Source organism: Haematobia irritans, chromosome 3 (genome assembly GCF_050003625.1).
Source record: "Haematobia irritans isolate KBUSLIRL chromosome 3, ASM5000362v1, whole genome shotgun sequence".
Classification (NCBI taxonomy): domain Eukaryota; kingdom Metazoa; phylum Arthropoda; class Insecta; order Diptera; family Muscidae; genus Haematobia; species Haematobia irritans.
The window spans coordinates 76257978-76284056 of NC_134399.1; the positions used below are offsets into that span (position 1 = coordinate 76257978).

Below are 26079 nucleotides of genomic sequence, written 5' to 3' on the forward strand. Positions count from 1 at the left end.
GTTCACCCTGTATTTATGAACGTAATTTTACTTGTAAATACTCAAGTAATAAAATTTATCGGATATATTGTCCAAATCAATGTTGAACACTGAAGACCCGAGTCCTCACGAAGTGGTTTCACAATTGTAGAAAAATATCTTAGCTGAATAAAGTTATAAATTGTGGGCCAAGACCACAAAATAAATTATGTTTTTAAATTTCTGGTACAGATGCTCCATTTGCAACGTACTGTATGCCGTGTAATAAAGAGGAGCAATGTTTGATTTTTTTAACGTTATTTTAAATCAGATTAATTATACTGAACCGATTTCGAGAAAATCCCACAACAATCCCCCAATCCCCATTTAGGAAAATTACCCACGAAACCACCAAGTCCCCAACTCAAAAATATCCCCGATTTGAGGGAAAATCCCCTATATTGGCAACCCTGGGCGGAATCTAGAATTGCCGGGAAACTATCCTAAAATCAAAATTCAAAAATCAAACTTAAAGCATTATGAGATTAACTCCTATACAGTCATTCAAAAAACAAAAGGCAAAATGCGATTTGTAGATTTTTGCATTGGACTTTCCAACGTATTATTTTATTGACATGGATTCGAAGAGGACATTAAACTATTGGCTATTGCTAAATGTTGGAGTTTTTCTTTTTGACCGTCGTTTATTGGCTCGTTGGGCAAACTCCTTGGGATGGCGAATCTTCATATGTTGATAGACACCTGTTCGATATGTAAAGACCTTGGAGCAAATTAGACACTTTTCGATATATTGGTAACCATTATTTTTTTGCTTGACAGAATGTTGGTAGTGCATGTGCTCATCTAGGTTGGCTTTTGCGGTGAAACATTTACCGCAGTCCTTGCATTGAAGCGATGTTGGATCAAGATGGAATGTTGCATGCTCCTCAAGACGATATCGGTATTTAATCTTTCGATCACAACATGAAATGTAAAATTCATCATTAGGATGTTCCCTTTTAAAATGTCTCTTCACTGTAAGAAAATTGCGAAATTGTTCATGACACAAATAACAGTCCAGTAATGGTTTCCACTTGGCTATTATCATATCCATTTCATCTGAAGATTTCCTAGACATTTCTGAGAATTCCGGCGAATCTCTAAGTTGATCATTTATACCATACGTACTTGAGATGGAATCAAGTGCTTCTTGTTGATATTTTTCATATTCATTCACTACGAATACATCACATTCACCACTTCCCTCTACATCATCTTCCATGTCATAGACTTCTTCTTCGGCTGGTTGAAAATTTCCTTTGAATTCCAAATTATTGGAGGTGGAATTATATTCTTCTTCCATCATTCCCACATTTGTTGAGAACTGTATGGCACAGTCGGTGACAATTAATTGTCCTGAACCAGGAACATTTGATGGAATTGGTTTAATTTCAATTGGTTCTTCATCTTGTATTGTTATTACATCGGTGGGCTCCTCGACTTTTATAGAACTTGTCTCGAGCGATACCCTGGTGGCCTCTGGCATGGAATTCACAATCGTTGTTTGATCATCATCAATGACTAAATTGTCTAGTAGCAATAATATTGACTGTTGAAAGGTATTGAAACTCGATACATGACGCCAACATTCCATACATAAAACAGCAATGGGATTTGCAGATCTACGTTCAACTTCCAGATACTGAAATCAGCAATAAATGTATTGGAATTGTGACAATTGAAAAATTAATTGATCCAATTAAAACTGTAATCAATTTTTAAACTAGCAATGGTAATATTTTTTCTCTATAAAGATTATTTTGTTACCTTTTGATGGAAATATTGTTTTGTAATTTTATATATCTCATTGGGAGCACCTTTTGCATCGCGTAATCGTAAGCTATCATTGCAATTCTTTCGGCATAAGCGGCAAATATTTGACATGATCGCAGTCTTTAAGACTAAAACCAAAGAAAAAACATTGAAATTAAATAATTAAAGCGATTTAAATGCAATATGTAGATTGACAAAATCTCAACCTAATATGAAAGATTGTGCAAACTAATTTTTAGGAAATTTTAGTCATAAATCTATAAAATTTGCATATCTCTGATAAAGTCGTATGTTTTTGTTTTTTGTAGTAATGCAAATTTTCCTTAAACTAAAATATTTTTTTTATTTATTAATAGTGTGTATTATCAAAATATCGGTTGTATAATTTTTAATATTAGGTAAATATTTTTTTTTTTCAATGTAGATAAAAACAGATAATCAAAAAAGCGACTCTTAACACAAAAAACAACAAATGTTCACTACTTTTTTATGTAACTGTTTTCTTTTTTCCGAATACACTTTAACCCCGCCAGCATTTCAAAGTTCCATTTCATCCTCATCGCTACCACAGACTCGTAAATGTCACCACAACCATCGCGAACTGTGATGGGGGAAGCATATCAAAAAGTACAAAATGTACATGAAAGTATTTTGCCATCACTACTGTTAGAAGAGCCATTTTATTTTTTGTGAAACGCCAAGAGCATTCAGCTTGTTATATTTTATTTAAATAAAAATGAAAATAAAGTTCTGAAAACATAGATATTACGCTTAAAATTGTGAAAGGTATATGGTGAACAATTTTCGACTTTCCAAATAGAATAAAGTGATCGTTTTTCAAATATTTTTCCAGACACGCTGTCTCCATCGAAAATAAACAAACTGGCTGATAGACGCTGCAATATGTAACTTGCTACTTAAAACTCAACATCATTCTTTTATTAATGCAACAAATTATGTTAAATGTGATGAGATAAACCGAAAAATGTTATATTTATAAGAAATTATAAATGTTTAATCAAATCAATAAACATCTACACAATCGTGTTTTACTTGACCACAATGATTCTTCTACAATTACCTTAAAATGCACTTTTTCTGATTCTTATTGGCGTCCTTCGAAATTGATCTAAATAGGCACCTAATAATTGCACTGATGAGAAACTTTTTCGTAATAACTTGGCGTGGTACAACTTCTCAATAGTGACGGCGCTTTTCCGACGAGTTTTTGATGTCGTATATGATTGTTTTCGACGTAGTAGGGATTCTCAGAAGCGCCCCCAAATTCAAAAAATGTTGGCAGGGAATATGTAACTTAAAAAATGTTTTTAAGAGAGTCTCATTGGTATGGAGCATACACAAAATTAGTGGACATTTAGGTTAGGTTAGGTGGCAGCCCGATGTATCAGGCTCACGTAGACTATTCAGTCCATTGTGATACCACAGTGGTGAACTTCTCTCTTATCACTGAGTGCTGCCCGATTCCATGTTAAGCTCAATGACAAGGAACCTCCTTTTTGTAGCCGAGTGCGAACGGCGTTCCACATTGCAAATGTCACCAGCATTACTGAGGTAGGATAATCCACCACTGAAAAACTTTTTGGTGTTCGGTTGGAGCAGGAATCGAACCCACGACCTTGTGTATGCAAGGCGGGCATGCTAACCATTGCACCACGGTGGCTCCCGAATATATCCACAATATATCTATCAAGTAGGCTAGTAACCATTTAATTGTCTCAGTAGATTATGTTGATGTATTTACTTATCCCTCTCCCTCGCCATATTTAATTCCTTCTCGACATCCTCTCATTCTCTCTCTAATTATTCCAAATATGTATATGTTTATACGAAAGTTCTAAATGAATATATGTTTGCATCCTAACAAATTATATTTAAAAACGAAGTCCCAAAGAACAAATACATCCAAATTTATGATAAGCACTGAAATGATTGTCATTAAAAAAAAAACACATTCTTCTTTGCTCCGGTGCCTATACCCTCCGAAACATATTCTGCTTCAAGCATTTATATTTTCAGAATACATATTATGTTTTACACTAAGCATATCTTTTTTTAAGACCCCAAGTAGTTAATTGCAGTTCCTAAATATTTGTTTGCTTGAAGCAATATATCTTAAATATGTATTATATTTGTACAAATCGGTGTCTACATTCCAAAGTGCGCTAAGTCTAAAAAGTGAATTTTACAGTAAACAAGAAACATGCTTTGTTTTTTGAAATTTCTCAAAACCCGTATAAGATAGAAATTCCCTTATTTTTGGTCTTAAAATCATATTTTTTATTATTATTTATAATTTTTTTAGTATGTACGAACTCAAAATGGTGATAATACAACATGGCTAAAAATTACTTAGACCACTTTACACCGAACACAGCTTTTTGCCCTTTTTGGATTGGACATTTTTTAAAACTTTAGACACAAGCTAAGTACACTATAAACCATAACTTTTGCTAGAAATGTCCAATAAATTCGATCTTTTGACAGGATGCAATTCACATCAATCCGAATAAAAAACAGCGAACTCCATCAAAACATGCTAAGTCGACTTAGCATACTCTGGAATGAGGGCATCGAAATAAAAGCATATGTTTTATTACACCCCAAACGTTTATTTGTATACAAGATATGTAAGGCGATAAACAATCATGAACGTTTTCTCAGCATCTTACACTTTATTTGTTGTAGTTTTACATATCTTTATATGTTTTTCCTTATCTATCTCCGTCGCCATCTTTATCTTTTTTCTCAATTCTTTCCCGTTCTCGCTTTCTCTGATGCTTCTAAACATATATGTATCAGGGATGGAAAATGCAGTACTATAGTACTTTTTTCAATACTTTTTCACCCCGGTCAGTACCGTAGTACCCCCGCGAATGATTTAGTACCTTTTGTGTAGACATTTTTGAGTCGATATCAGATTTATGGTACAATAGCTTTGACAAAATATTTTAATATTTTGAGAAAGTCTTTATCAACTTTATTTGCTAATAGTCTTTTACAAATATGGCAAAACAAACATGTTCATGTGGGAAGAAAATCTCGATTTTGTAAAAGACAGTAAAAACCCGGATTTTATTGAACTTCAAGAATGTTTTAGTCGAAAAAAGAATGTGATTCTATATTATCGATTTTTTATTTCGGTAGAAAATGTTGTCAAAATTTTATTTCTATATAGAATTTTTGCAAAATTTTATTTTTATAGAAAATTTTGTTAAAAATTTATTTCAATTGAAAATTTTGTACAAATTTTATTTCTATAGGAAATTTTTGCAAAATTTTATTTCTATAGAAAAAATTTTGCAACATTTTTTTCTACAGATTTTTTTGCAAAATTTTATTTCTATAGAAAATTTTTGCAAAATTTTATTTATATAGGAAATTTTGTCAAAATTTTATTTTCTTTAAAATTTAGTCTCTTGACAATAATTTTCCAGTGACATTTTTGTTGAAATTTAGTAAAAAGTACCTTTCCGCTCAAAAAATACGTTTTTTGTACTTTCTTAAAAATTGTATTTTCCATCCCTGATATGTATATGTTTATACGAAATTTCTAAAATAATAATATGTTTTAACATAACTTCAAAATAATGTGCTAAAAATGTAAGTTCCGAATTTTTACACTGAAACATATGAAAAACAGTATTCTTTGTCCGTGTAGTCGTTAATTATGCAACTAATCTGAAGTTAATTTCATTTAGTTTTTTCATGTCTATTGAGCACGTTTTTGTTTACTAAATTACTCTACTTTACAAAATAAAGTTTTTCCATTTACATTTGATAAGAGGTGGCTTTTTTATGTATTATCATCTGCCGAATTCGAAAATAAAAGTTAAATTTATTTATGAAACAGTTTTTGAGCCATCCTTATTTTTTTCGTCTTGTTTTCACTTGACAAATCCTATCTCGAGCTAGAAATGTCCGGTTATATCGTTGTTGGCACTTAATCTTTCATTCGGATAGCGGAAATAGGCTGTTAATTTTTTTTCCCATTTTTGAACAAATTAAGAAAAATTGAAAACTTTTGTTTTAGCTTTAATAAAACAATGTGTATTTTGATTAATCGGGATGAGTCGGCAATATCGGCGGCATCATAGACTGGCCACAAATAGCCAGAGGCGGCTAAATCCGCGGTTTCATTCTCGGCTCCTGAATAAAAAACCTGCTACTCCGGTGAAATTTTGTATGTCGTTAATCGTAACAAAATTTGTTGATACCCTAACGTTGTTTTCATTGAAATGCCTGTATTAATTTTTGGTTTGATTTGAACTCATTAGACAAAACTACAATATATAGTAAAAATTCCAATGTAAAAAAAAATTACGTCAATTTTAGTTTTAGAACCACTGTGCGGTGACATTGTTGTATCAAATAAGACCGTACGACGTGTATGAATAGCAGTCACGTGTGCACACACACACACACACATAGCAAGCAAAACAAATCAAATGAACGAATACGAAAAAATACGAAGTGCAAAAAGCAATTAGTATGTACCATGAAATAAAACAATTTACAAATATGTATAACAAACCAAAAAAAAATAATAATGCAATAAATAAATATATCTTAATAACATTATACTTACATTTAGCTTGTTTTTGATTTGGTTACAATTATAAAAAGTCACACAAAGAGAACCACGTAAAACACGACAACTAAACACTAGGCATGTTGTAGATATACTAACATTTTATACACGTCGTTTTATCTCTCACATTGAGCAGTCAAGCAAAGCCACACTATACACCATACACATACGAACGACATAGACTACCAGTAAAACACCACTGTTGTCGGTAGGACCATTTGATGACTGGGTGTGCAAAGAGGTGAGTTGAAGCAACGACGAGACAAACATTTGTTCTTTCGTTTTCCCCACGTTCGTTATGAATGGGAGAGTAATGCCTGAGTATCTTCGATATGAGTGCGTTCATGGTAGATAATTTATCTCGCTTGGCTTTACGAATGTAGGTAACTCGTTTTGCCTTTGGATGGCAAAACAAAAAAAAAACAACACAAAAATATGTACGTAACTTCATTGAACGGATATTTTGTTTTGCAGTTTTGTTCTTGTGTTTTTGAATGGACTCTTATGGTTAGATTTTGTTATTTTATCTCAACTATGTTAATGATTAAACGAGGGGTGATGCGAACAGGACATAAAGGGTGATTTTGTTCTTTTATGATGACTGTTCAACTTAGTAACATAATTCAATACTTGTTGAATGAAGAATAGTATGATTCGTTATGTTTTTCAAGGCGTATGTACACAAAAAAATCGTAGTTAAACTAAAGCTAAATCTAACTCAATTTTATTGCAAAACAAGTATATACGGCCGTAAGTTCGGCCAGGCCGAAACTTATGTATTGCGTAGAAACTTCTACTGAAGACCGTCATCCACAATCGAATTACTTGGGTTGCGGTAAAACGTGCCGATGGCAAGGTATCTTAAAACTTCCTAACACCGTAATATATACCACACAGTCCATACGTTGTATATATTAAATTAAAAACGGCAGATTAAATACGTATATAATTAAGTTTAAAGCTTCTATAGAAATAGGCTGTCCATTACATCTATTTTAAAGAGAACATGTCCTCTTTTTGTGTTCGTATCTTTTTGTTCACTCTCTTTTTTTGGTGCCGTATTTTTATGTTCAACAGTGCTCTTTATGCACTCTATTTCAAAAAAATCCTAGATTGATGGAATTTTATTTATTTAGTAGGAATTCGCCGCAATTGTTCGCCACTAATTGTTAAATCTGTTGACAAATTAAACGCCGGAACACAATTGCGACGTTTCGACGTGCGGCGAAAAAATTAGAAATAGATGTAATTGAACGTACACGAAAATACGCCAATACGTTGTCGTCGTCAATTTATTTTATTTATTTTTTAAGAAAATGTGATTCTTTTTGTTTTTTATTGTTTTACTATATATTTATTTCGTTGTTTCTATCATCAGAAACTATTATTATTTTTATTTTAAATCAATAAAATTATTAATTATTTAATAAAGAATTTTTTCTCTGTATGTATTTTCTCTGGGCTTTCAAGGTCATTTTTGAATGCGAATAAAACAAATATTGAATTATTCCATTATTTTCATCCAACGTTTCGCTGGGATTTTTTCCAGCTTCATCAGGGATGATTTTTTTATTGGATATTCAATTTATCGTCAATTACATTTGCAAACAAATACGTCAATTATTACGAAATTACTATAATTCGACATAAAACATATACTTAGTACTTGCAAAAATAATTAACTTAAACTAATATCACAGTAAAACTTATGTTGCTATCACTGATGGTAACCTACTAAACTAAACTTTTTTATTGTAAACTCTTTTTTAGTTAAAATGTTCTCTTTTTTTAAAGCGAAAGTTCTCTTTTGAAAATTATCCATATGGAAACCCTATATAGAAATAAAATTTTGACAACATTTTCTATAAAAGTAAAATTTGGGAAAAAATTTCTATAGAAATAAAATTTGGCAAAAATTTCTATAGAAATAAAATCTTGACAAAACTTTCTATATAAATAAAATTTTGACAAAATTTTCTAAAGAAATAAAATTTTGACAAAATTTTCTATAGAAATAAAATTTTAACAAAATTTTCTATAGAAATAAAATTTTGACAAAATCTTCTATAGAAATAAAATTTTGACAAAATTTTCTATAGAAATAAAATTTTGACAAAATTTTCTATAGAAATAAAATTTTGACAAAATCTTCTATAGAAATAAAATTTTGACAAAATCTTCTATAGAAATAAAATTTTGACAAAATTTTCTACAGAAATAAAATTTTGAAAAAATTTTCTATAGAATTAAAATTTTTGGCTCGAGTGGCAACCATGATTAATAACCGATATGGACCAATTTTTGTGTGATTGGGAATCGGCTATATATAACTCCTCCAAGAGGCTCCGGAGGACAAATCTGGGGATCGATTTATATGGGGCCTATATATAATTATGGACCGATATGGACCAATTCTTGCATGGTTTTTAGAGACCATAAAATAACACCATGTACCAAATTTCAGTCGGATCGGATGAAATTTTCGTTTCTTAGAGGCTCCGCAAGCCATATCGGGGGATCGGTTTATATGGGGGCTATATGTAATTATGGACCGATGTGGACCAATTTTGGCATGGTTGTTAGAGAACATATACCAACATCATGTACCAAATTTCAGCCGGATCGGATGAAATTTTCGTTTCTTAGAGGCTCCGCAAACCAAATCGGGGGATCGGTTTATATGGGGGCTATATGTAATTATGGCCGATATGAACCAATTTTTGCATGGTTGTTAGAGACCATATACTAACACCATGTACCAAATTTCAGCCGGATCGGATGAAATTTGCTTCTCTTAGAGCGATCGCAAGCCAAATTTGGGGGTCCGTTTATATGGGGGCTATACGTAAAAGTGAACCGATATGGCCCATTTGCAATACCATCCGACCTACATCAATAACAACTACTTGTGTCAAGTTTCAAGTCAATAGCTTGTTTCGTTCGGAAGTTAGCGTGATTTCAACAGACGGACGGACGGACATGCTCAGATCGACTCAAAATTTCACCACGACCCAGAATATATATACTTTATGGGGTCTTAGAGCGATATTTCGATGTGTTACAAACGGAATGACAAAGTTAATATACCCCCATCCTATGGTGGAGGGTATAAAAATTTTTTGGTTATAGTCAAATCTTATTATTTTTTCGAAATTTTCCTTTTGTTAAGTAGGTCTCGAACCTTTTGTAACTTTACGTGGATATAAAATTCAATGACCGTACACATAAGCTCAATATGCACTAAAGCAAAAGAAAACTTACGTACGATTCCCAAAAATAGTAAGAATGAACTACTGTGTATGTATGACCATTTTGGACATGATTTGGCGCCAATTATTTATTCTTTCACTTTAGTTCATTTTATCTTTTATGAGAGTAATTTCGCGCAGTTAAAAAGTACATCAGAACATTAAATTTTCCTGGCTTTAACAACGCTTTGTGGAAATCTCAAAATGTGGAGTACAATTTTGTTCAATTTTCGCATGAGGTAGACTCATCTCGACTAAAATTTATCCAAAAATATTGATTTAAATCAGAAAAATTTATAACTAATACTAGTTTACAATCGATAAAGGATAATTGTGTGCCGCCAAGTAGACAAATTTGTTTCGACTTAGCCGTCAACATTTTATTTCTATAGAACATTTTCAAATTCTTCTTTATTAGTTTAATCTATAATAACAATTCATTTAATGATATTTTATCACAGTACACCCAGAAAAAAGAGACCACTTCTTTAAGTTAAAATGAACTCATTGTGAAGAAAGTTGAACTTCGTATAGCGCCAAAGACATTTTTATTTGTTTGAACGATGTGATTTTCGTAGAAATTAGGTATAATGCATTCCATATATTAGTTAACATTTTCCTATATTTATGTACCACTATACTACAGAATGAATAAATTTAACTGATTTGAATTCATATATGGAATGATTTTATTGACATTTTTTCATTCATTTGGACAAATCTTACATATTTGTGGTAAAACTTTTACTTCATAACTAGAACTGCTTGCCTTCGTTTTTAAATACAATTTTATTTATTTATATAAGCAATTTTATCTTCAATAAAAGACATGTTTTATTAATATATTGAATATATTTATTAAGAATCAACAGCATCGACTGCCCTTGAAATATTAGTTTATTATTCCACTATTTCCAATTTCCATGTGATATTATCAACTGTAAAACGCACTTTTTCATCTTCTTCTTGTACTTTTCACTTTTAATAAGTTGCTGCCTAACGATTTTGTCCTCCTTTTACAATTTCAATACCTACAAATATAAAAAATGATAAAACATTTTTGTTACAAAAGGTTAGCGTCACTGAATATTACCTGATATTTGAAGATTCCAAAATGAAGACAAATGAAAGGGTTGTTATTCTGCTGGTGTTTTCTTTCTTTATACACCATCACGACATTGATAGATTTATTTTCAAAAAACGAAAATTTTTCTCACTAATTTAAAATAACAAATACTGGATATATTTTATTTGCTATTTATTATATTATTTTACCATATTATTTTTTAACAATCTCTCCGTATACCACAACAACGCGATTCCAACTAAAACAAGTATATACGGCCGCAAGTTCGGCCAGGCCGAATCTTATGTACCCACCACCATGGATTGCCTAGAAAATTCTACGAAAGACTATCATCCACAATCGAATTACTTGGGTTGTGGTATCTTAAAACTTCTTAACATCGTTTTCTAAATTGTGATTTAGTCCATACATGGTATATATTAGACAAAACAAGTATATACGGCCGCAAGTTCGGCCAGGCCGAATCTTATGTACCCACCACCATGGATTGCCTAGAAAATTCTACGAAAGACTATCATCCACAATCGAATTACTTGGGTTGTGGTATCTTAAAACTTCTTAACATCGTTTTCTAAATTGTGATTTAGTCCATACATGGTATATATTAGACAAAAAAAGTTATGTATAGTTAAGTCTACAAATAATTACGAATCGATATGGACTTTTTGTACGTAGAGAGCCAGAATTGAAATATGGGGATCGCTTATATAGGGGCTATATACAATTATGAAATTGATATGGACCAATTTTTGTGTGATTGGGGATCGATTTATCTGAGGGCCATATATAACTATAGACCGATATGGACCTAGTTATACATGGTTGTTAACGACCATATACTAGCACAATGTACCAAATTTCAACTCACTCGGATGAAATTTGCTCCTCCAAGAGGTTCCAAAACCAAATCTCGGGATCGGTTTATATGGGACTATGTACGATTATGGACTGATATGGACCACTTTTGGAGTGGTTGTTAAATATCATATACTACCACCACGTACCAAATTTTAAGCAGATCGGATGAATTTTGCTTCTCCAAAAGGCACCGGAGGTCAAATCTGGGGATCGGTTTATATGGGAGCTATATATAATTATGGACTGATAGGAACCAATTCCTGCATGGTTGTTGGATACCATATACTAACATCACGTACCAAATTTCAACTGAATCAGATGAATTTTGGTCTTCCAAGAGGTTCCGGAGGCCAAATCTGGAGATCGGTTTATATAGGGGTATATATAATTATGAACCGATGTGAACCAATTTTTGCATGGTTGTTAGAGACCATATACTAACATCACGTACAAAATTTCAGCCGGATCGGATGAAATTTGCTTCTCTTAGAGGCCTCGCAAGCCAAATCGGGGGATCGGTTTATAGGGGGGCTATATATAATTATGGACCGATGTGGACCAGTTTTTGCATGGTTGTTAGAGACCATATACTGACACCATGTACCAAATTTCAGCCGGATCGGGTGAAATTTGCTTCTCTTAGAGGCCTCGCAAGCCAAATCGGGGGATCGGTTTATATGGGGGCTATATATAATTATGAACCGATGTCGACCAATTTTTGCATGGTTGTTAGAGACCATATACTAACACCATGTACCAAATTTCAGCCAGATCGGATGAAATTTGCTTCTCTTAGAGGCCTCGCAAGCCAAATCGGGGGATCGGTTTATATGGGGGCTATATATAATTATGGACCGATGTGGACCAGTTTTTGCATGGTCATTAGAGACCATATTTATACTACCACCATGTACCAAATTTCAGCCGGATCGGGTGAAATTTGCTTCTCTTAGAGGCCTCGCAAGCCAAATCTGGTGATAGGTTTATATGGGGTCTATATATAATTATGGACCGATGTGAACCAATTTTTGCATGGTTGTTAGAGACCATATACTAACATTACGTACAAAATTTCAGCCGGATCGGATGAAATTTGCTTCTCTTAGAGGCCTCGCAAGCCAAATCGGGGGATCGGTTTATAGGGGGGCTATATATAATTATGGACCGATGTGGACCAGTTTTTGCATGGTTGTTAGAGACCATATACTGACACCATGTACCAAATTTCAGCCGGATCGGGTGAAATTTGCTTCTCTTAGAGGCCTCGCAAGCCAAATCGGGGGATCGGTTTATATGGGGGCTATATATAATTATGAACCGATGTCGACCAATTTTTGCATGGTTGTTAGAGACCATATACTAACACCATGTACCAAATTTCAGCCAGATCGGATGAAATTTGCTTCTCTTAGAGGCCTCGCAAGCCAAATCGGGGGATCGGTTTATATGGGGGCTATATATAATTATGGACCGATGTGGACCAGTTTTTGCATGGTCATTAGAGACCATATTTATACTACCACCATGTACCAAATTTCAGCCGGATCGGGTGAAATTTGCTTCTCTTAGAGGCCTCGCAAGCCAAATCTGGTGATAGGTTTATATGGGGTCTATATATAATTATGGACCGATGTGGACCAATTTTTGCATGGTTGTTAGAGATCATATACTAACACCATGTACCAAATTTCAGCAGGATCGGATGAAATTTGCTTCTCTTAGAGGCCTCGCAAGCCAAATCGGGGGATCGGTTTATATGGGGGCTATATATAATTATGAACCGATGTCGACCAATTTTTGCATGGTTGTTAGAGACCATATACTAACACCATGTACCAAATTTCAGCGAGATCGGATGAAATTTGCTTCTCTTAGAGGCCTCGCAAGCCATATCGGGGGATCGGTTTATATAAGGGCTATATATAATTATGGACCGATGTGGACCAGTTTTTGCATGGTTGTTAGAGACCATATACTGACATCATGTACCAAATTTCAGCCGGATCGGGTGAAATTTGCTTCTCTTAGGGGCCTCGCAAGCCAAGTCGGGGGATCGGTTTATATGGGGGCTATATATAATTATGGACCGATGTGGACCAATTTTTGCATGGTTTTTAGAGACCATTTTCTAACACCATGTACCAAATTTCAGCCGGATCGGATGAAATTTGCTTCTCTTAGAGGCCTCGCAAGCCAAATTTTGGGGTCCGTTTGTATGGGGGCTATACGTAAAAGTGGACCGATATGGCCCATTTGCAATACCATCCGACCTACATCAATAACAACTACTTGTGCCAAGTTTCAAGTCGATAGCTTGTTTCGTTCGGAAGTTAGCGTGATTTCAACAGACGGACGGACGGACATGCTCAGATCGACTCAGAATTTCACCACGACCCAGAATATATATACTTTATGGGGTCTTAGAGCAATATTTCGATGTGTTACAAACGGAATGACAAAGTTAATATACCCCCCATCCTATGGTGGTGGGTATAAAAACAAACCACGCGCAAACATATCGATTACACCCACGCGCAAACACATCGATTACGATGACAGGTATCGATTACAGGTAGACAATAGAAATATAGGAAAATTTCCTATATTCTAACAAGTTTGTTTCCTTAAGTTTTGAAAGGATTGCATACTTCTTAGTACGAATGAACTAAAATATTTTTCTAAGCCAAGTGTTGTTCGTATATATGAAAAAGTTTCTATTATAAAGGAAGTCTCAATTATCATTTTATAAGAAATTTTACTAATTTTGAGGAAACTTGGTTTTAGTTCGTTTTTTGTTTATTTTTACGAATGCTTTGTTATCGATGAATAAAATTTTCTGGTTCAGTAGGAAATTCTTATACCCAGCGAGTAAAATTCCAGTATGAGTAAAATTCCACGCCTTATTCTAGTTAATGAACTATTCCTAACTGCTTACAGTTTAGGATTTTTTACTGAAACGAGTAAATTTTATTATTTCTCACAAAAATTTACCTTAATGGAAATAAAATGGATAAACTATGTTGATGAAATATTTTTCCTTTAGTTTCGAAGGCACTTTTTTCTGGGTGTAGATATTACAACAAATGAGACTCTGATTGACAATATAAACCATAGACCAAGGAAGGTATTTTTATACCCTCCATCATAGGATGGGGGTATATTAACTTTGTCATTCCGTTTGTAACACATCGAAATATTGCTCTAAGACCCCATAAAGTATATATATTCTGGGTCGTGGTGAAATTCCGAGTCGATCTAAGCATGTCCGTCCGTCCGTCCGTCCGTCTGTTGAAATCACGCTAACTTCCGAACGAAACAAGCTATCGACTTGAAACTTGGCACAAGTAGTTGTTATCGATGTAGGTCGGACGGTATTGCAAATGGGCCATATCGGTCCACTTTTACGTATAGCCCCCATATAAAGGGACCCTCAGATTTGGCTTGTGGAGCCTCTAACAGAAGCATATTTCATCCGATCCGGCTGAAATTTGGTACATAGTGTTGGTATATGGTCTCTAAGAACCATGCAAAAATTGGCCCACATCGGTCCATAATTATATATAGCCCCCATATAAACCGATTCCCAGATTTGGTTTGTGGAGCCTCTAACAGAAGAATATTTCATCCGATCCGGCTGAAATTTAGTATATGGTGTTGGTATATGGTCTCTAACAACCATGCAAAAATTGGTCCACATCGGTCCATAATTATATATAGCCCCCATATAAACCGATCCCCAGATTTGGCTTGCGGAGCCTAAAAGAGAAGCAAATTTCATCCGATCCGGCTGAAATTTGGTACATGGTGTTGGTATATGGTCTCTAACAACCATGCAAAAATTGGTTCACATCGGTCCATAATTATATATAGCCCCCATATAAACAGATCCCCAGATTTGGCTTGTGGAGCCTCTAAGAGAAGCATATTTCATCCGATCCGGCTGAAATTTGGTACATGGTGTTGGTATATGGTCTCTAACAATCATGCAAAAATTGGTCCACATCGGTCCATAATTATATATAGCCCCCATATAAACCGATCCCCAGATTTGGGTTGCGAAGCCTCAAAGAGGAGCAAATTGCATCCGATCCGACTGAAATTTGGTACATGGTATTGGTATATGGTCTCTAACAACCGTGCCAGAATTGGTCCATATCGGTCCATAATTATATATAGCACCCATATAAAACATTCTCCAGATTTGACCTCCGGAGCCTCTTGGAGGAGCAAAATTCATCCGATCCGGTTCAAATTAGGCACGTGGTGTTAGTATATGGTCGCTAACAACCATACCAAAATTGGTCCAATCACACAAAAATTGGTCCATATCAGTTCATAATCATGGTTGCCACTAGAGCCAAAAATAATCTACCAAAATTTTATTTCTATATAAAATCTTGTCAAAATTTTATTATACCCTCCATCATAGGATGGGGGTATATTAACTTTGTCATTCCGTTTGTAACACATCGAAATATTGCTCTAAGACCCCATAAAGTATATATATTCTGGGTCGTGGTGAAATTCTGAGTCGATCTAAGCATGTCCGTCCGTCCGTCCGTCCGTCCGTCCGTCTGTTGAAATCACGCTAACTTCCGAACGAAACAAGCTATCGACTTGAAACTTGGCACAAGTAGTTGTTATCGATGTAGGTCGGATGGTATTGAAAATGGGCCATATCGGTCCACTTTTACGTATAGCCCCCATATAAAGGGACCCTCAGATTTGGCTTGTGGAGCCTCTAACAGAAGCATATTTCATCCGATCCGGCTGAAATTTGGTACATAGTGTTGGTATATGGTCTCTAACAACCATGCAAAAATTGGTCCACATCGGTCCATAATTATATATAGCCCCCATATAAACCGATCCCCAGATTTGGCTTGCGGAGCCTAAAAGAGAAGCAAATTTCATCCGATCCGGCTGAAATTTGGTACATGGTGTTGGTATATGGTCTCTAACAACCATGCAAAAATTGGTTCACATCGGTCCATAATTATATATAGCCCCCATATAAACAGATCCCCAGATTTGGCTTGTGGAGCCTCTAAGAGAAGCATATTTCATCCGATCCGGCTGAAATTTGGTACATGGTGTTGGTATATGGTCTCTAACAATCATACAAAAATTGGTCCACATCGGTCCATAATTATATATAGCCCCCATATAAACCGATCCCCAGATTTGGGTTGCGAAGCCTCAAAGAGGAGCAAATTGCATCCGATCCGACTGAAATTTGGTACATGGTATTGGTATATGGTCTCTAACAACCGTGCCAGAATTGGTCCATATCGGTCCATAATTATATATAGCCCCCATATAAAACATTCTCCAGATTTGACCTCCGGAGCCTCTTGGAGGAGCAAAATTCATCCGATCCGGTTCAAATCAGGGATCCGGAGCGGTCCATTTTTTTCGCTCCGCTCCGCTCCCGCTCCGGAGAAAAAAAACCGCTCCGCTCCTCGCTCCGCTCCGAGAAAAAAAAAATCGCTCCGCTCCGCTCCACGCTCCGCTCCGCTCCTCTTCGAGAAAATTATAGTACAAAAATTGTATTATTTGTTCAATTGAGTTTTATTTTATTTAGAAAAATCGGGCGGTACATATATGGGAGCTAAAGCTAAATGTGAACCGATTTCGATGATTTTTTGCACATATAGTTAGTGCTATAGAAGATTACATTTCGCCAACTTTGAGTAAGATCGGTTGATAAAAAAGGGTTTTATGACCTAATTTAACAAAATCGGGCGATACATATATATGGGACCTATATCTAAATCTGAACCGATTTCGATGAAATTTTCAGACTTAAAGGGTGATACAGAAGATTATTTTGTGATAAATTTGACGACGATCGGTTAGTAAAAAAAGTACAACGTGACCCCATTCGTCGAAATCGGGCAATACATATATATGGGAGCTATATCCAAATTTGATCCGATTTCTTCCAAATTCAATAACGTTCGTCCTTGTGCCCAAAAAAACTCCCTGTACCAAATATCATCAAAATCGGTTAATAATTGCGACCGAAATCCTGTGAACAACAAATACATGGACAGACGGACGGGTGGACGGACGGACGCCAAGCGCTAGATCGACTCAGGAGGTGATTCTGAGTCGATCGGTATATATTTTATGGGGTCTAAAATCAATATTTCTTGTAGGCACATTTTTTGGCAGATCAAACTTATTATACCCTAACCACTATGTGGTTTAGGGTATAATGACTTTAAAACAATGTGTTGAAATATTTTATTAATTTTGAAGATTTTTTCAGAAATAATAAATCCATTTTGACTTCATTAAAACGAAATTTGCATTCATGTTAGGATACACATTTTTATGTCGATATAAGGACAAACAGACTTCATTGAAAAGTTTAGAGACTTTTAGACAAGGAAAAACTTTTTCAGAGAAATACGTCTTCTATTCTAAGCAAAATTCGTATTCGTATTTTAAGCATGTGAAATATTTGGCCTCCCGACAATATTCTTTGCGGTGCACCATCTACTATTTAATATGTGATAGAAACCAAATTTATGAAAATGGACCAAAATGGACCAAATTCTGTTTGGTCTGACCATCGGACCTAATTTAAAAATTAGAAATCTTTTGGACCAATTTTGGTCCGATCGGACCAAAACGGCAACGCTGATTGGAATTGAAAGTCTACACACAGAGTAGAAGTAACTACTCTCCGAAAGTTTTTTTTTTGTTTTGCAACAGACGTAGAGAAGAGGTTTTGTTATATTTGTAATGTGTGTGTGTATGTTTATGTTTGCAACAACCTCCATCGACATCAGTCCGTGGTATACCTACGAATATTCTTACTCAGATCTAGTGTTACCTAATTTCGCTTTTTTCCCCTTTATTGTATAATAAATGTATATGCGCACATTTTTCAACCAAAATTGAAACTATCCATAATTTTAATTAAATTTTCGAGAACTAATATCAGAAATAAGAGAATGCTAGGATATAGTACAATAGTAAAGCAAATATGAATGTCCTTACACTGAAAAAAAGCATGCCCGGTTCCAAAGATTTTGTCTTTACTTTAACAGTTTGGGTATTAATTCCGAGCCAAAGAAGCGGAGAATACAAGTAAGGATACTTTAAAGACGTAATTCTCTTTTAAATTTGGGGGTTATGTACTTGCTTCTAGGAAGCAAATGTTAATTTTTCATTTTTTTAGATTTTTTTCGTCAGTTGTTATCAAAATCCTTTAAAAACGAGTTAACGAGTTATTTTTTTCCATATTAAGACTCGACTTCCAGTAGAAATTATGCTATGTTTCAAGAAAAAAGCGTCTTTAAAATAAAGTGTTTGAAAAACATGTCTTATTTTTTAACGATTTTTTGAGATGCAAAAAGGAAACAAATTTAAAGACAATTTTATTAATTTTAAAGAATTTTTCTTAATTATTAAAGTCACGTTGACCTTACCTCTTTCATGTAATGATACACATTTTTAAGTAAAATCACTTAATTATAAGGACACTACAACTTCATTCAAAAGTTTATTGCCTTTCGGACAAGAAAAAAAACTTTATTTTAGAGAAATACGTCTTCCATGTTAAGCAAAATTTGCATTCTTATTCTAAGGACATGGAATCTTTGACTTCACGACAATATTTTTTTTCAGTGTAGAAAACTAAAAAATTAAATATAAATAAGATCGTTTAATTGCATTTATTTGACGTTCATTACAACCATCTTTGTAGTAATACGGGATGAAATTGATCGAAAGTACTGTTGTTACTTTTACAACACATACTAGAGATATGTTTTGACATTTGCCGTTTTTGAAAACAATTACTAAAAAACACGTTGTGTTTTCCCCAATGTACGTACGTACAAAAACACATATCGTACATTTTAAACGTTTGCTCACACTACGCTAAGTACTAGCTAAATTTGAAATTACCTACACAGTGTAATTTCAAAGTTACACATTTCATTCAAGTAATATTTTATTCGGAGCGGAGCGGTTTTTCATTTGGAAACCGCTCCGCTCCCGCTCCGCTCCTGATTTTAGAAATGCCGCTCCCGCTCCGCTCCCGCTCCGGCTAAAAAAGGGCTTGCTCCGCTCCGCTCCACGCTCCGCTCCGCTCCGCTCCGGATCCCTGGTTCAAATTAGGCACGTGGTGTTAGTATATGGTCGCTAACAACCATACCAAAATTGGTCCAATCACACAAAAATTGGTCCATATCAGTTCATAATCATGGTTGCCACTAGAGCCAAAAATAATCTACCAAAATTTTATTTCTATATAAAATTTTGTTAAAATTTTATTCGGTTCATAATAAAATGTTCATCATTGTCAAAATGTTATTTCTATAGAAAATTTTGTCAAAATTTTATTTCTATAGAAAATTTTGTTCAAATTTTATTCGGTTCATAATCATGGTTGCCACTCGAGCCAAAAATAATTTACCAAGATTTTATTTCTATAGAAAATTTTGTCAAAATTTGAATTATATACGTATTGGATCGATCTTTTTTGATTTAATATATACCACGTATGGACTTACATACAATTTAGAAGATGGTGTTAGGAGGTTTTAAGATACCTTGCGACCGGCAAGCGTTACCGCAACTTAAGTAATTCGGTTGTGGATGGCAGTGTTTAGATGAAGTTTCTACGCAATCCATGATGGAGGGTACATAAGCTTCGGCCTGGCCGAACTTACGGCCGTATATACTTGTTTTCTTTAAATTTTTTGTGTTTCCAATAGGTTAGAAACATAGTAAGGATTAATAAAATGGTGTAAATTATTTAAATTTGGTCCAAAAAATTGCTAAATCCATTCTAGAAAAATTGGGCATTTGTAAAAATATTTGAGGTCAAGCATTTCAGACAACCGTTAGAATGAATTTAAAATCATAAAAAATGTTAAAAAGTATTTTGTATTTATCACAATATCACAAAATCTGTCAGATAACATACAAAACACTGTATTCGGATCACACCTTAAGAAGCGATGCATATTAAGTGCAACGGCTGTTGAAATGGTGGACATCCGTCCTATGACAAACCCATGTTAAATTCATCGCTTCTGCGCCAATTTTGCACCACTTCCGGATCCAAAAAGAACATTTTCAGTACTTTTTTGGCGACGCTTTTTTGCTGGTTAATGACATATTCCCACTGACTCGTTTTCCCCATTCGTTTATCCAAAACATTTCACCGTGCATACCGAGTTTAGTTTGACAGTTACCATGGAAACTAAACTAGAAACTATTCTTATTTACTCTAAATTCAAATATATGTAATACAGCGTTCCCACCAAGCATGTCTTTGGGTTTGAAATGTTTTCCTTTTATAAGTATTTAAAAACGAGTCATTTTCCCAAACAAAAAATCAAGTTCAAAATACAGGTTTGTCTCAAAAACACGTCAAATTTATAATGTAAACCCCCTACTTTGGAATAGGCTCTGACTTAACATACAGTATGTCAAGAAAGTATTTTGACAATAGGATAAAAATTATGCTTTGTTCCAAAATTAAATATAATGAAATTTTAAAAAATATTTTATTATGTGTTTTGCAATGTGTACATATATACACAGTATTGCTGCAAAAAAAAAAAAAAAAATAAAATAAAATATTTTTACTTCAATTATTTCTGGAATTTGAAATATTTGGCAATGTCAAAAGACTTTCCTGGCATACTGTACTCTTTTCACAATATAAAAGACTACTTAAATTAACATGCATGCAGAATATTATCTAATTCAATAACCTAAAACAAATACTATATTTTTCAATTTGCTAATTCAATAAATAGAAACGTATTTGAGTATAGTTGCTCAACACAAGACCCTATCAAATAATAAGGGGAAAACAATAGAAAAATAATTTATATTAAGTCTTTTGATGAAATTATAAATTTTTTCATACCCCGTTTCATTATGAAGTAGAGAATCTCCAATGATTTCCATCGATAATTTTTAAACATTTATTTTGAATAATCTATAACTTTTCCAAATAGCTTTTCGCAGCTTTGAACCAAACTGGAAATGCATATGTTAAAATAGGTCTTTCGGTTCAGGAGAGATTTTCTACATAAACGCGGCCACAACGCCCTTAATAATTTTAAAGATTTGTTACGGATCTCACATAAATTAATTTTTTATCTAACGTAACCTCCAGATACTTGACACTATCATCAACCGCAATCGTTTCATCTCCATATTTGAGTCCTCGATTCTGCTTCTTATTAGGATTTTTTTTTTATAATGAAAAATATTCGCCTTCGTTTTACTGGGATTTATTTACAGCCTGTTTCTGTATGTCGAACGAGCTCTATCGATCGACTGAAATGCACAGACACAGCTGATTTTTCATTATAAATTCAGCTGTTTGTCTCCATTTCAATCGATCGATAGAGCTCGTTCGACATACAGAAACAGGCTGTTAATCTTCCATGTCGAAAAGTACCTATTGCAAGACACCACACACAAAAAAATAACTGCAAATAAATATTAACAACTTTATTTGTATGTAAAATCTGCTGATGCTCAACAAATTTGTCTATTGAATATGAGACATTTGTTGTTGAAATGTGTTTGTAGATGCTTGACAGAGGAAATAATAGAAATATTCTGAATTTTCAACAAATTGTTTTGTTGCGAAATTATTTGACTGCTATCGATATGAAAACAAAAACAAAAATACAAGACTGGTTACGCGCAAAGATTATAGATTTGAGGAAGATGGGAGATTGGCTTGCGTCATACCAAATGTTGCATTTACCAGATTAGTTTAATACTTGTTTGTAATCTTTTAGTTGTTTTTAGTTTTTATTTTTTAAATGAAAAATGTAATTTTCGTAATGAAACAATGTTAAATTTTAGACAACAACAAAAAAAATACATTTTACCCTTTATGGAAATTTATTTCGTGCTCTTAATTTCTTTTTATTTGCATTTTAATGCTATGTCAATACTTGTCGTATACGCGTTTTGTTCGAGTATTAAACTAATGTGGTAAATGGTTTGATGTGCTCAGTAGCCAATCTCCCATCTTCCTCTTCTATGATCTTTGGTTACGCGCACATCGCTGAGAATATGTACGAATGCTAAAAGAGGTATGCGAAAAACACCGTTAGAACAAAATGAGGATGAGCACATGCACGTGTATGATAGCAAGCAAAGAGCTCATTCATCAGAGAATACAGAATAGCATTTATAAATGTCTGTGAAAAATTTATATTTTTCAATTTTGTAGTTTCTTAAATGTGTTTGTTGTATGAGATAATTAATAAAACCATATTAATATCGGGATTAGAGTTATTAAATTCTAATCGACCCAAAAATGTTACATGTTCCCCGTCCAAAAATGACATTTTGGTCATATTCCTTCTCTGTGTGTACTTAACAAAATATCTCCAAAATTGTTCCGGCAATTTTTGTGCAATTCATAGCATAATTCTGTCAATTTTAATTTCAATTTAATTTTTTGTCAATACACCAATAAATGTTACAGGTCATTGAACAAACCACATACAAATTTTTTCGTTCAAATTCAAAAATATTTGTTGAGGATTAAACGTAACGTTCAACAACAAATATTTTGTACTGTTGGATGTTCAACAAATTACTTACAAATGATGTTATTGAGAACACAAATTATTTGTTGCCTTCTGATGGTAACGAATGCTAACAACTTTTTTGTAATAATGGTTATTAAAAACACAAATTAGTTTGTCGCAGGAAAATTAACAAATTTTGTTATTGGTTTTCCAACAAAAGTTATTGGTTCTCAAAATTATTTTTATCTGTGCAGTCCTTTCTCCATTTTCTTCAAAAGCGCTTTAGTTACTTTACTAATTGTAAAGAGATCAGTATCATCTGCATGATAGGCAACGTGCAAGTACGATAAAGGAGAGAAAAGACAAGTGTATATTTTTTTACTGTGTTGCACAAAATGCACAGTGCATTTATTTCGGTTAGTGAACAAACACAACTCGATATAACGTTGAAAAAAACACATGAATGCTAATCATTATAACACAGGTTGGTAGCTGAACTTACCAAAAACTCCGTCCACGTTGTCTGTATAAAATTCTTGCGAAACGTCAAAAAAATCGTATAAACGCTAAACAAGGAAACAACAAGGAATACTGTCGTCAAATTCGGTTAATTCAATTCAAAGCAGCTCGGCAACATAGACTACGTGTCTCATGCCACTTTGTTTATCTCCATACCGGAGACGACGCATTATCATATGTGTCGAGGAAGAAGAAGAAGAAAGCAGCTCAATGCACTCCCATAGGATTGCTTTGCGTTTTGTTAGTCAACTACGAATAAAAACAAAACTGTAAAAATGAGAAATAACCCAATGAACTACTCTTTAAGATGAAATCCGAAGAGAAAGACAGATAATTTGCTTATGCAGTGCAAAACATTGTTGCACATAGGTAAGTCGGAGAGCCAAAATCCATTGCAATAGCTCTATTCTACTGAGTGAACAGATGCTAAAAGCAGTGATGCAGGGTTACCACACCTGTCTGTTTTCAATAGCATTAAAGCGCATTTTGATACTCACGATATGAGTATTACGATAGTGTTTTTATACACGGACGAAAAAGACTGTTTTTCATATGTTTCGGTGTAACAGTTTTATGTTTGGTTCTCAATTTTTTAGGACATTATTTTTAAGTGCAAGCATATAATGGTCATAAACTAGCATAACATGTTTGCGACATATATGTTTATATATTAGAACATATTATGTTTGGGACATAACATTTGTTTAGATATAATATGTGTGGATGCAAACATATATAATTTAGAAATTGCCTATAAACATATATGTGTTTAGAAAGAGAAACAGAGAGAGTATAAAGAAAAACAAGTATATACGGCCGTAAGTTCGGCCAGGCCGAAGCTTATGTACCCTCCATCATGGATTGCGTAGAAACTTCATCTAAACACTGCCATCCACAATCGAATTACTTAAGTTGCGGTAACGCTTGCCGATGGCAAGGTAGTCCATACGTGGTATATATTAAATCAAAAAAGATCGATCCAATACGTATATAATTCAGTTTGACAAAGTAGACATAAGATTTTGACTTGATTTTTTGAAAATTTTCTACAGAAATAAAGTTTTAACAAAATTTTCTATAGAAATAAAAATTTTCTATAGAAAGAACATTTTGACAAAAATTTCTACAGAAATAAAATTTTAACAAAATTTTCTATAGAAATAAACTTTTGACAAAATTTTCTATAGAAATACAATCTTGGTAGATTATTTTTGGCTCGAGTGGCAACCATGAATTTGAACCGAATAAAATTGAACAAAATTTTCTATAGAAATACAATTTTTGACAAAATTTTCTATAGAAATAAAATTTTGACAATGATGAAAATTTTATTATGAACCGAATAAAATTTTAACAAAATTTTCTCTAGAAATAAAATGTTGACAAAATTTTCTATAGAAATAAAATTTTGACAAAATTTTCTATAGAAATAAAATTTTGGTAGATTATTTTTGGCTCTAGTGATTATGAACCGATATGGACCAATTTTTGTGTGATTGGACCAATTTTGGTATGGTTGTTAGCGACCATATACTAACACCACGTTCCTAATTTGAACCGGATCGGATGAATTTTGCTCCTCCAAGAGGCTCCAGAGGTCAAATCTGGAGAATGTTTTATATGGGGGCTATATATAATTATGGACCGATGTGGACGAATTTTTGCAAGGTTCTTAGAGACCATATACCAATACCATGTACCAAATTTCAGGCGGATCGGATGCAATTTGCTCCTCTTTGAAGCTTCGCAAGCCAAATATGGAGATCGGTTTATATGGGGTCTATATATAATTATGGACCGATGTGGACCAATTTTCGCATGGTTGTTAGAGACTATATACCAACACCATGTACCAAATTTCAGCCGGATCGGATGAAATATGCTTCTGTTAGAGGCTCCACAAGCCAAATCTGAGGGTCCCTTTATATGGGGGCTATACGTAAAAGTGGACCGATATGGCCCATTTTCAATACCATCCGACCTACATCGATAACAACTACTTGTGCCAAGTTTCAAGTCGATAGCTTGTTTCGTTCGGAAGTTAGCGTGATTTCAACAGACGGACGGACGGACGGACGGACGGACATGCTTAGATCGACTCAGAATTTCACCACGACCCAGAATATATATACTTTATGGGGTCTTAGAGCAATATTTCGATGTGTTACAAACGGAATGACAAAGTTAATATACCCCCATCCTATGATGGAGGGTATAATAAATATAGCGGATGAGAGAGATAACGAAAGGCATCAACACAACATAGTGAGTCTAAAAGTCCATCATTAAGGAATATGTAAAACGTAAATATATATGCCTAAGGTGGAACATAATATGTTGGAACAATAAAAACAATATTTTGTTTGGACAAAATATATATGCTTTGACCAGAATGGGTTTGGGAATATATGTTACAGAAGCGTTTTTTTTTTT

The 26079-nt window shown here is 33.9% G+C and overlaps 1 protein-coding gene across 1 annotated transcript in view; it reads right to left on the reverse strand.

Moving 5' to 3' along the window:
• Nucleotides 1-547: 547 nt before the first annotated feature.
• The window catches only part of LOC142228796 (transcription factor grauzone-like), an 84830-nt gene continuing 59298 nt past the window's right edge, over nt 548-26079 (reverse strand). The window contains exons 2-3 of the mRNA XM_075299316.1: nt 1786-1919; nt 548-1660 (exon numbers count right to left, since the gene is read on the reverse strand). Coding sequence (XP_075155431.1) covers nt 617-1660; nt 1786-1902 — 1161 coding nt within the window. The 5' untranslated portion in view covers nt 1903-1919 and the 3' untranslated portion in view covers nt 548-616. The remainder of the gene's footprint in view (nt 1661-1785; nt 1920-26079) is intronic.